The 13,509-nt window shown below is 36.7% G+C and overlaps 1 protein-coding gene across 1 annotated transcript in view; it reads left to right on the forward strand.

The window, feature by feature from the left end:
* The first annotated feature begins 2,107 nt into the window (after positions 1 to 2,107).
* LOC126830091 (uncharacterized) overlaps positions 2,108 to 13,509 on the forward strand; it is a 40,709-nt gene continuing 29,307 nt past the window's right edge. Inside the window, exons 1-2 of the mRNA XM_056102884.1 lie at positions 2,108 to 2,370; positions 10,675 to 11,073. Coding sequence (XP_055958859.1) covers positions 2,316 to 2,370; positions 10,675 to 11,073 — 454 coding nt within the window. The 5' untranslated portion in view covers positions 2,108 to 2,315. The remainder of the gene's footprint in view (positions 2,371 to 10,674; positions 11,074 to 13,509) is intronic.

Genomic DNA, 13,509 nt, shown 5'->3' on the forward strand with positions numbered 1-13,509 from the left:
TTTCATTTTACTTTTACAAGCTTCTTAAAACGATTGTTGAACTACCTAACGTGCTTATTTCTAAATTCAATTTCTTGTTCTAGCTTTCTGTTATGTTTCGTAAAAAAAGTAGTCTTGATTATCCCGACATGTCAATCAGACGTAGAATGGTCGATAGACTGGTTAAGCGAGACTAATTTCAAAACAAGGGCACGTAACCTATCTTTTACTCAAAAGTGTCTGGATGTTATGGACGACTCTTGGAACCAGTTTTCAGTCTATTATTTATACTTGATTAATGGTCATAGCTTATTAAGTACAACATGATCGTTTATTTAGTGACTATAATTGTGTGAAACTGATTTGCGGCTTGGCATATATATAAATATTGTGGCGTAATTGTCGAGATATATGGAGATATTTATTTATGGTGGGTCACCCTACATGAGGCTTTAGGAGGTTGTTATTTAAAGGGCATTTCACACACCACCACCGACAAATCGCCATTAGGGTACCTTACATTATAAAGTCCAACGGATTATCCCTAAGGTTAGACGATCATCGGCTACAAACTACCCGGTTTGATAACTGTCTTCCAAAAACTTTGATTGTTTGATTAAGGGAGCCATGGTGGCTAAATGGAGGTCGCGTCCGGTGTTGGCCAAGAAAGTTCATCAGGATTATCCGGCGTGGTTTCCCCTTGCCTGTGGTGCAGGACGGATGGCCTAACAACGACAACTGTCTAGTCGTTCGGATGGGACGAAACACCGAGGTTTTGAGTACACATTGGCTTGCACGTAAAACAAACCCTTGGCATTTGGAATTCGATATAAGAGTGGGCCGTAGAGCCGCTGTCCGGGCAAATTTCCCTTATAGCACACGGTATGACGTATGTCCGTCTTCATTAGCCCAGTCGGAGCAGAACAGTAAGACGTTAAACCGTTAAGCTCCATTTCATTTCATTTTCATGTTTGATTAAGGTCTAGTAACAACATCTTTAAGAGGTTTATGTTGAGATGACCTTCCTTGATCTTTCAGTTCACCTTGCAAAGAAGTAGAGACTTTGGCTTGGAAATGAATGGTTAAGTTTGACAAGCCACATTGGCGAAAATTAAAATAAAACGAGAAAAATATTTGTAAATGAAATAATAAAATGTGTATGTGCAGTGTAGTGTTGGCCACCCAAAGTTAAAACCGGTCACTTTAATCACTAAAACTTAAAGGGGCATTATGTAAGATTTAGATAAAGAACCAGTCATTCTTGCTGTAATATGTCAAAAATAGATAACGTAAAATTACTCTATTCTGGGCGAAGATATTAGCCTTTGAAGGATTCACTAGATGTGTGCATTGATTGTAACCAACGTACTGGTTGTTTGAGGAAAAGTCTCGTTTCTGCATTTTTAAATTGAATCAAAATATGGCCGAAACATTTAATCTATTTAATATCGGAGATATCCGATGGCATTGAGAGTTGATAACGGTTTTGCCATGTTAATAAATGTCTCATTAATAGATTATGCAACATTTAAGGCACACATAAAGACCTGCAATAGGCAGCAGATTTGGCTCTTGCATAATGCCTGCTTAAAGTAAACAAAGATAAGAGTACTGATAGTTCATTTGCCGAGAAATAAAATCATAGCGCAATATTTAACTGCATTTTTTAAAAATATTTTGGATTTTAAAAAAAAAAAAAAGTTCCAGAATGAAATAAATACCTAATTGAAATATATTGGATTAAGGCATTGGAACAATGTTGACGCGATTGTAACCCGTGGAATATGGGTTATTCAACACCTTAATAGCAAGTATAATGAATAAATTAGGCATATTTAGACCAAAACCTTCTATTTAATATCACATTATTGTATGCCCCATGTGCGCTATCCTCTTCTGGTACATAACCCAGAACATTATTATAAGGGTTGAACCACCCTTTAATTTTCAGACAGCAAAATATATAGGTGATTGACAAAAAAAATGATTTTATATCCGGTTTGACTTCTGTGTTAAGTTATTCCCGATTGGCCACATAATGTGACCGTCATATTATTTATATGCTAGGCGTGCCCTTTATTCAATATTTGCACTCAGTTTACATCGGGAAAACTGAATGTTTGTTCATCACAATGCTCATAATCGGGTTGGGTTTGGGGCATGTGTACATAAAGTTTCAGTAGCGACACCATATACACCACGATTGCGCAATTTATAGACTTTATTAGATTATAGATATAAGTTTGGTATCACCATATCTCAGGTTAGGAGTATATTATAATACAAACATATACCGTACACGCAAGATACCATAATAGGACAACAGGTGTAACATAATGGACGGGAATAGTGTTTTAGCATTTGTAATGATTTATACTGCTGTGATTCAAGGTAAGATCACTTCCATAGGGTTAGTGTTTGATTAGGTCTAGTTATACCCCCTTCATACACTCACACCACGAGCTAAATATAGACCGGAGGCTCAGCGCGGGGGGTGGGGGTCCATCAAATGGGCACAAAACCAGACCCAACTTTTCTAGAGTAAAATTGTGCGAAGAATACTATGCCGAGTGGAAATCAGTCCGCCGTTGGGGTGTTTTCGAGATATTCGGGGTCAAAGGTCAAATGAGTTCATTTGCACTGAAAGTGAATGCTCAGCCATTCTTGTATTTTGAAAAGAAGCTAAAAATGATCGAAAGTTATCACACTTTCAATAAAAATGTAAACTTGCTAAATCCACCTTTAGTCTTAGTGACTCTGGAGGTCAAAAGGTGAAATTTACCGTTTTTGCACTAGGAAGATTTAAAGCAATAAAATGTCTACGAAAAATATAAAAACTAAAGCGAAACCTATTCTAATTAATAATAGGAACATTTAAAATTTATCTTTAGGGGATCTTAGCACCGAACTTTTACTTTGGAACGTCGAAAATGATCTTGCATAACAGAACCAACACACTTTGAAACCTGTTTCAAAAATACGTAAAAACTGTCAAATCGAAATCTCTCCGATTTTTTTTCACAAGGATTGTTATACATAACGATACTAGTTATCTGAAAAACAATTGAATAGTTTCAGTGTTGGACTCCAGCCTGCAGGCTGTGACGGGAAAACACGTATCTGACGACGAGATTAAAAGTTTGCAAATTTTTTATGAGTTTTTATGAAGTTCTCCGGAACATGGACGCAGATAAAACCGACGAATGCATTGCACATAGTAGTTCACAGGATATATATGTCGTATTGGTAAATTTTAGCGGGAAAAATTTTGGCAGGCTTTGTGACGCGACCTGCAGGCTGAAGTCCAGCCATGAAACTATTCAATTGTTTTTTCAGACAGCTAGTATCATTATGTATAGCATTCGTTGGAAAACTAATTCGGAGAGATTTTAACAGTTTTTACGTATTTTTGAAACAGGTTCCGAAGCGGTTTGGTTCTGTTATGCAAGTTCATTTTTGACGTTTCAAAGTAAAAGTTCGGTGCTAAGACCACCTAAAGATAAATTTTAAATTTTACTATTATTAATTAGAAAAGGTTTCGCTTTAGATTTTATATTTTACGCTGACATTTATTACTTTAAATCTTCCTAGTGCTAAAACGGAAAATGTGACCTTTTGACCTCTGGGGTCACAAAGAACAAAGGTGAATTTAGCAAGTTTACATTTTTATTGAAAGTGTGATTACTTTCGATCATTTTCAGCTTATTTTCATGATACAAGAATGACCGCGCATTCACTTTCAGTGAAAATGAACCGATTTGACCTTTGACCCCGAATATCTCGAAAACTCCCCAACGGCGGACTGATTACCACTCGGCATCGTATTCTACGCAAAATTTTACGCTAGAAAAGTTGGGTCTGGTTTTGTGCCCATTTGATGGACACCCCCCCCCCTCGCGCTGAGCCTCCAGACTAATACGACAATACAAATCAGACAAATCGTGGCTGATAGCGCTGGCTGTGACAGTGTCGTGACGAGGTAGGAACGTTGAGACGTGATAGTAGGGGTGTCACAATCGGAACAAAATTTGGGGTCGGGTTGTTTCTGAGGCAAAATTTGTCACTGAAGACGATTATGAGATTATTTTACTTCTGTGACGTCATTTTCGGTTGGGGTTTTTCTGATTTCCAAAATGGCCGCCAGAATTTGACGAAAAATTAATTTCCAGATAGTATGGGTGATTATCACGCAAGGTATGGCTTGTAATATATCATATATAAGGTTTTTTAGTAATTGAACTGAAAAAATAATCTCTAAAACTAGTTTCCCCAAATCCAAGATGGCGGAAATTCAAAATGGCGGCCAAAATTTACCTAAAATGGCTGATTTGCCAGATAAAAGTCATTTCACTCTTTGATATGATTTATAATATGTAATTTAAAGGATTTTCAGTGTCACTAAACTTAAAATTAATCTAAATATAACGGGGTTCCAAAATCCAAGATGGCGGAAATTCAAAATGGCGGCCAGAATTTCCCTAAAATGGTCGATTTTTCAGATAATCGTCATTTTTAAGTTTGATATAGCTACCATCTTATGGAGACATAATGTGTGGTGCATTTACGGTCTTATAAAGCTCTATTCTTACATAAAGAATTCTTGATTCGCACGGAAGTGTTTTAGCCGTGATCATTTTAAGTCATGCTTATGCCAAGATGTGGGTAAGTGTTAATTTAACTAGATATCAGAAAAGTACCACGTTTTCATAAATGTACTCTTTAGATAAATTGTACAATATTTATCAGTTCACTAGTTACGTGTTGACCTTTAACATCACACTTAGATCCTGTATGCTTTGTGTCTTACAGTCAATACATGTCATGAAGAACTCTTTAGACATAATTTCGTTTATAATACTTTACTCGTTTCTATTGAGTTGTTTAGCAGAAGTAACCCATGACAACAATATGTTGAGACGACTACGAAACAGAATAGGACGATTCAATGTTATTAAAATAACACAATGACAATTTTAATTTTATTACCAACCCTTTCACAATATTTGAATGAAATTCAATAAAACATTTAAAACATTTAATACATGTCTTGGCTTGATTCATTATTTACAATTTAATACGTTAATCGTGTATTTTAAATAATACAGTTCAAGAGATCAAAACATTTCCGAATTTATACATTCAACATTACACGTAGACCTAAATGTATTTTTCAAATACGTGTATAAACATTTATATGAAATATATTATAAACAGATATGCTATGACCAGCGTTGCCATTATCTTTATTATTCGACTGGAAAACTCCTGTCATTCACTCTGTCGTTCGACTGATCCATCATTCACGTTGTCATTTCCGAGTCTGAAATTTGGGGTATAGGGGTAGCTCATACCGGGGAGTAACATAGGCCAGGTGGCGTTAGTCTACCACTTCCGGTTTCGGAGTTATGACCCCCGAGCGAAGCCGGGCATTCTTCTAGTATATAAATAAATATATAAATAAATCATCTTCATGGTCATCATCACTATTTAACACCAATCATCGTCGCCTGACAATTACCTTATCTATTCAAAGCGCTTGTTTAGTTTTAAATACTTGTAAACTTTACTAAAACTCACTTTGTTGAACGGGTTACTTTCGCTGGTATCGCCATATAGGAACGCTTTTGTATTTATGGATTTAAATGGGAGGGTATTTAATGTTGAGATACGCTGAGACGAATAATTTGGGCAGTGCAGAAAATAATGGTCGCTGTCTTCTTGAGTATGACCACAACTGCATGTCGGGTTATGTGAAATATGCATTAAAAATCTATGGAAGTTTAGAGCACTTTTACAATTACGAAGTCTGGAATGTATAATCTGAAATTTACGTTCTCCATAGTAACATCTTACTGACATCAATAAATACAAAAATATAAAATGGCTGATTTGTCAGATAAAAGTCATTTCACTCTTTGATATGATTTATAATATGTAATTTAAAGGATTTTCAGTGTCACTAAACTTAAAATTAATCTAAATATAACGGGGTTCCAAAATCCAAGATGGCGGAAATTCAAAATGGCGGCCAGAATTTCCCTAAAATGGTCGATTTTTCGGATAATCGTCATTTTTAAGTTTGATATGGCGAGTGATATGCGATTTAAAGGGTTTTCTGTGTCACTCAACAACCTCAAAAGAAGAGTTTCCAAAATCCAAAATGGCGACCAGAATTTCCTAAAATGAACGATTTTTCAGATAATCGTCATTTTTTCGGTTTTGTATGGCTTGTAATAATGTCCTTTATTAGGTTTTCAAAGTCCACGAACTTGAAAATAACCTCAAAAATGAATTTTGAAAATGAATATTACCTCAAAAATGAATTTTGAAAATGAATATTACATCAAAAATGAATTTTGAAGATGGTAGATGATTGCTTAAAAATACAACAGGACAATCGTGAATTTTCCTATCGGATTGGCTTGTAATAGCAAAGAGTAGTAGTTATTTTGATGGTAACTGGAACTGTTATACTGGATCTCACATAAACAAGATTTAATATTATTCCAGCAAAACAGTGAGGTATATATATCCAGTTGTTAAGAATTTATCTATTGTTTATTCAGAAATGGTTCGAAATAGTGGTTCAGTGAGTAAGACTCGCTAAGAACGAGATCTGGGGTTCGATCCCTATGTTTGCTGAAAAAGTACCTTAGGATTTTCCAGTGTGGTTTCTCCATGTCAGGATGCAGCACCGGGGGCTTCTCGAGAAACCAGGTTTATATGTACACGTTGACGTGCGCATACAAGAACCCTAGACAGTTGGAATTCGAAATAAGAGTACACCATAGTACCACTGTCTGGGCCAATTTTCCTCATAGCACACTGCTTGACGAATATCAATATTTATTAACTTTTGTTCAGAAGACTTATGTCTGGAAACCGTTTGTGGTATCATCTAGACAGATGAATTCATATTTGTCAGTCATGTATTTCATAAAGTGAAAAGTGTAAAATGAATCATCGAAGTCTCTGTGTCCGCAACTTGTGTGGTATGGTATCCACAGATCATATTCGTCTGTAATGTAATGCACACCAAGTTCTAAGTTAAAAATAATCATCACGAAAATAATTGGAAATGCATTTACGACTAGGTATCCCAAAAGTCATCCCCCACGATTTCCTCTTTTCTTATGTGTTGTTCTTACATGTAGAACTTGTTGTGAAATACGTAACTGACGAAAATGACCTGTGGATACAACATCTAGACTATACCACAAAAGTTACTGGACACGGAGTCTTCGATGCAAAAACGGACCACATTACCATTTCTGAACGAATAGGAGAACTTAAATTCTTAATGACTGGATATACCACAAATGATTCTCACTCCGGTAAAATGGTGCAAAGACAAAGGAGATGAAATTAAAAATGCGTCAGTTGGCCCCGTTGTATTGTTATGGGGGTTTTATGCATAAAAACAATTAAGCTACATTTATTGTGTCTTAAGGTTAAATTCTTTGAAATTCTAATTAGCTGACTGGTAAGTTCTGCACATGGTTTATTTATTGACAGGTAGATTCCTGGGTCAGGTCAAATTAAGTTGCCCTTAAAAAAGTATTACAATTTGCTATTATAAACCAATCCAAGAGAAAGATTGATGATTGTCCCTTTTTTTTTCTGAAACAATCATCTTCAATTATCAAATTCAGAGAGAAAGAGAGAGAAATGGGGTTTAACGTCCACTCGGCACAAACTAGGTCATTTCGGGACTAACATATGGTTTAATTTTATTTACATAATTGGCTTGTGCGTAGGGGTCTTAAGCAGTGGGAGGAAACCAGAGGACCCGGAGAAAACCCACGAGGTTGGACAGGCGACCCTACTCCTTGCCACGTACAACCGGGGATTCAAAATCACGCCAGTCGACTCAATGACAGACTTTATGATACAGCACGCGCATGCTAACCATTCAGCCATCCAACCCCCCTATCAAATTCAGTGACTCTGAAAACTTAATAGAGGACATATTACAAGCCATATCAAAACAGAAAATTGACGATTATCTTAAAAATTGACCAATTTAGAGAAAATCTGGCCGCCATTTTTTAATTTCCGCCATCTTGGATTTTGGAAACTCTATTTTAGATTGATTTTAAGTTCAATGACATTCAAAACCCTTTAAATTACGTATTACAAACCATATCAAAGAGTGAAATGACTTTTATCTGACAAATCGGCCATTTTAGATAAATTTTGGTCGACATTTTGAATTTCCGCCATCTTGGATTTTGAAAACTCTTTTTTTCTTTAGATTAATTTTAAGTTCAGTGACAGTGAAAACCCTTTAGATTACATATTACAAACCAAATCAAACTGTGAAATGACTTTAATCTGACAAATCGGCCATTTTAGGTAAATTTTAGCCGCCATTTTGAATTTCCGCCATCTTGGATTTGGGGAAACTAGTTTTAGAGATTATTTTTCAGTTTAATTACAACAAAAACCTTATATATGATATATTACAAGCCATACCTTGCATGAAAATCACCCATCCTATCTGGAAATTCATTTTACGTCAACTTTTGGCGGCCATTTTGGAAATCAGACAAACCCCAACCGAAAATGACGTCATAGATAAAAAAAATTCTAAAAATCGTGTTCAGCTAGCAATTTCGCCTCTGGAAATTGCTGGCCTGAAATGATTTGTAAAAAAAATGTCTTATTGTGACACCCCTAGTGATAGGCCACGACTTCACTACGCGGGTATTATGGAACATGCTCCCGAACCGTGTAGTGAAGTTGTGGTGGAAAAGAAAGTGTAGCGAGAGTAGGGACTGTGCAGTGCCAGTGTAGCAAAAGCGGGGAGTACGTCCAGGTTACGTTCTTTCAGTAACCAACCAGAACGCGCTACTCTTTCACCGTGCCCCTACATTTTTCACAAAGTTCCTTAGAACGTAACAAAGTTCTTGCTGCGCGTTCAATACGTGCAAGATTCTATAGAATGTGGCATAGTAAGGGGTGGTAAGGTCGTGGCAAGAGGTGCACGCGGTCAATTTTTTGCCAGTCAGGTAGCGCTAAGTGGCACGGGCTATAAGCTGTGTCCACACTCTCCCTACTCTCATTACGCGTCTACAAAGCTGTCCCTGCTCTCACCAGACTCGCGTCTAGCCTTTCCGCCACGACATGGCTGCTTGGGTTATGGTGCATGTTCCAATTCCGCGTAGTGAGGTCGTGACCTATCTCGCTCTCATGTCCCGACTATGACTCCCCCACACCCACAAAGATCTCGCCATGCCCATGCCGCTCGCATGCACGATTTGAAGGATGTTTTAGGTCGCAGCGAAGTCGTGGCCTATGTGCGAATGTTTCTTGCTAGCCGACTTGATGGATGAAAACTATCTACGGTCGAACTAACTGAATCCGAGTTTCTTGCTAGCCGACTTGATGGATGAAAACTATCTACGGTCGAACTAACTGAATCCGAATTTCATTTAGAACAGACCATAGTCCGAAAATACTGAGCAATGCTATTGTGGTATGGTTGGAATAGTTTCAAGATGGAGGTGTCGATGAAACCAAAGTGTAGAATATTTAAAAATAATTTATTTTTGTTAAGTACATGATTTTAGGAAAGCTTGAATGACTTTTAAATGGTTGCTACCTCTATGATCAGATATTTTTTTTCTCGGATGTTATGTCGGAATCTATTTAAGTCTAAAAATTACGCATAATTTCAATACTTGCGCTATGCAAAAAGTAAAGTCAAATTACAAGGAATTTTGTCGTCTCTAAAATTAATTTGAGTGGCGCAAATTGAACTTCATGAAAGTATTATTTGTTTATTAAACTATATAACACAGCGATTCATTATCCTCCACATAGAGATATATTGAGCCTATAAGGTTTTATTAGGTTTATTGGCGAGGTCTAAAGCAGAATAAAATGACATCACCATGTCCCTGGGGGCAACCCTCTTTCAACAGACGATGGCATGGACCATGCCCTTTAGGTTTCTAGTTCCGACCACTAGTCGTGAAAAAACTATAACCGAAGGTCGACTAGAGTGTTGTGCCAACCCGGAGGGAACATTTGACTTTGTGTTCGCGTAGTGAGAACGTGGAAAAGGTTGAACATTTCTGCGATTTTGCATGTACTGAACGGGTATTTGGCTCATACCCGAATCAGACCGGGATGGCGTCCTTACCGCGATGATACGGCGACGGAAAATGGTCTCAGAGCGAGTTGAGATCGCCATAAGCGTGGGAAAAGCCAGATATCGTGCTGTGGTCCCTATGGTAGCAAATGGTCAAAACAAACGCCTAGGCTCTGCGATCTAACCCAGAAAACTCAAGTTTATAATTTTTGGGGACATTTTCTCGCAATGTGTTCACGTTTTCCACAATTCAACACAACCTCACCATGCTCTATACAATTTGGGGCGTAGTAGCGCGTAGTGAGATATTCTTTATGTGTAAAGGGGGCTTTATAACATGGCCTGGGAAAAGTTAAATTGATTTTGTATACTTTATACAAATATAAAATAATGAGCTCCTCTACATATAACACCTTCACAGAAAGTTGTAATAATTTCATAAAATTATTTTGTGTAGACTGCAATAGCGTCTAACTGGCTAATTGTCAATATTGTTTATACAATCTTAACAGATTTGATTGACTCACACATGACGTATTTACAAACAAACCCACGTAATCTATTGCACACACTATTCTGTAGTTGATATATATTTTCAGATGTCAAGGCTGCTAGACTCACAATAACACCATCCCAGAATCTACAGGCAGGTGCTACATCTTTAACATTACGGTGTTCACCTGTTTCTAACTCTGTTTATGATACACTATACAGTATACAGATAAACAAACGTACCCTGCTACAGAATTCACAAACAACAAACATGGCAGTAATAGATGGAAGAGGGACTACACCTGGAACAGGAATAACAACACCTAAATATACAGTGACTGGTAATTATGCTATAACCCAGCAACCAACCCAAGGCTTCCTACAAATTATTATAAATAATCCTGATTGTAATGATGCTGCTGAATATCAGTGTATAACAAATGGAGAACCTACTATAGCTACTAATCCAGGGACGTTACAAGAAGATAAAAATGTCACAGTTCAAAGTAAGTATTTTATGTATATAATGTATACCATAATCAGATGACATTTTACTGTTCAAAGTTAATATGTCATGTGTATAATGTTACATTATTGAAATTCGTAATATTATGTATAACATTATGTATTACACGGATATTAGAGTTATTACACGGAATTAAAATGTAACAGTAAATATGTCGTGTATATGGTTATTCTGCCTGCTGAGTAACGGAATTTGTAATATAAAATTAGTCTATTAAATCTTTAATAATACGTTAGTGATTTTATTTCCATGGGTACATCTAAAATTCGGGTTTGGTCGATACTTCACCTGATATCCAAAATTAACCGAGTTGACCTAGAACAAATTGCAAAAGAAGGTTGGTTTATTGGTACCGTTGTGTTCGTGGGACCATCATCTACAGTATAACCAAAGTTCTCTGATTTTCGTGGAGGGGAGCGGGTCTAATTCAAATTAATTCAAAATGGACACCAAATGTACCTTTGGAGTATAATAACTCCTTTAATATTGAGTTTTCACCATATTCACCATATAAAATTGTTGCAGATATTATGACCCCTGTGAGTCAGAATATCTTGTCAGAAATAATCACAAATCAGCCCCATGACGTCATCGGGTTTTATTTTGACGTTAAATCGTGGGCTGAGGATTAACTGGTTCTATGTCCAATTTTTGTCAAACTGAGAAAAATGGGTGTGAAGTTTTGCATCGCTGTATTTTGAAACTCATTGAATCTTTACCAAATTTTCACTGTTGTGGAAGCTGACAATATAAGCAGCTGGCAGGGTGTGTGGTGCTTTTTAGTGCAGTGGTATCCGATCTGGTCAAACCGAAATATGATAAATGGAGATAGGACTTTGTGACTTACAAAATTTTATGAATTTGTCAGGCACAAAGTTCAATATAGGAGATAGAACCTTGTGTCTCAAGACGGTCCGAATTACATAGTTCTATATCCAGACTCATTGTTTAAAAAAAAAACTACCCGTAAACTGGGGCAACTCTAGCCCAGGGATTACATTGTCACAGTTTAAGAATCCTTCTATTTGTGTAAAACATATTTAGCCTATGCCAAAGTAACCCCTTAGGTGACTAGGTCTAAAGTTACTCTGGTTTACAGGAAAACAAAATGGGTTTAATTCATGAAAATTACTATTGAAATCCATGCTACATTTTCGCCTGACGAAGATTAACCATGAGTGTCAATTTATTGAATAGCTACAAAAATATGATTTCGGAAAAAGTAACACATAACACTCTCAAGCATTAAACATAACAAAAAGCCTTTTCCGGCCCAAAATATAACGAAGAGAAAGCATTGTCCGCTGATTGGACATGTTACCTCACTCTTAGCTTACCGCCAAGGACATGTACATTTGATAAAGATCATAAATATATATATTACACTGTAAGCCTATGATGGTATAGGGAGCCACGGTGGCCAAGTGGGTGAGGCGTATGTACGTAAAAGATCCCTTGGGCCTTGATGTCAACTAGTTCCATCTCCATCATTATGCACTGAACTACTGTGTACGATCATTCAAAATAAAAATAGGGTTTCAACCAAACATTAGGCCTAAGCTGTCTTAAATTGCCTAACAATCTACCTTTCTAACATATTAAGAATTTAATTCTGGGACAATATTCTGAGGGCCTTACGGCGAGTTTTCTGCTCTAGAAATACAGCCATGCTGGTGTCTCTTTCGGCCATTTTGTCAAAAGACCACATGACACCATACCCAGGAATTATATTGGTGAAAGTGGACATAGAACTTTGTGAGAGGGAATGGATTGAAATTTAAACAAAGACCTATGTGTTTTTTGGCAATTTAACCTGGAGGGCGCTTCTGAATTAAATCATGCTCACAGTCTACCCAGCTGTAAATGGGTACCGGTAGGATGGTGTATGTATTATACAAAAAACTGTTGCGCTCCTTGAAGCAGCATATGTTGGGCTCTTTCTAAGAGTTCAGGGGTAAAGGGAGGTAATCAGGCTTTACCTGTATCCTAGAGACCGGGATAATAATTGTGTAGCGCTTTGAGCATAAACTTGGTTTATGGATATAGCGCATTATAAATATACTCATTATTATTATTATATATTATAGTACATAGCACTTGTTGATTCAAAGATAGTTTTTATGCAAGTATCTCATTTTTAGTGAAAAGTGGACATAGAACCAGTTAATCCTCAGCCCACGAAATGATGATTGATGATGTCAGCACACAATTTTCAAAACACTAACGGAATTCCTAGGAAGAAGTTAAATGATTTAGATTGAAATGTAAATAATCACATGCGCTTACATTAGATACAATACATTGTGGTTTATATTAGATTGGTTGACAAGATTTAGAATCCCAGCAATATTGTCTAAGTTTGTATGAGTAATACAATAATTATAGAGGCACACACACAATCATTTTATTGTTTAAG

This window comes from Patella vulgata, chromosome 8 (genome assembly GCF_932274485.2).
Source record: "Patella vulgata chromosome 8, xgPatVulg1.2, whole genome shotgun sequence".
In the NCBI taxonomy this organism is placed as follows: domain Eukaryota; kingdom Metazoa; phylum Mollusca; class Gastropoda; family Patellidae; genus Patella; species Patella vulgata.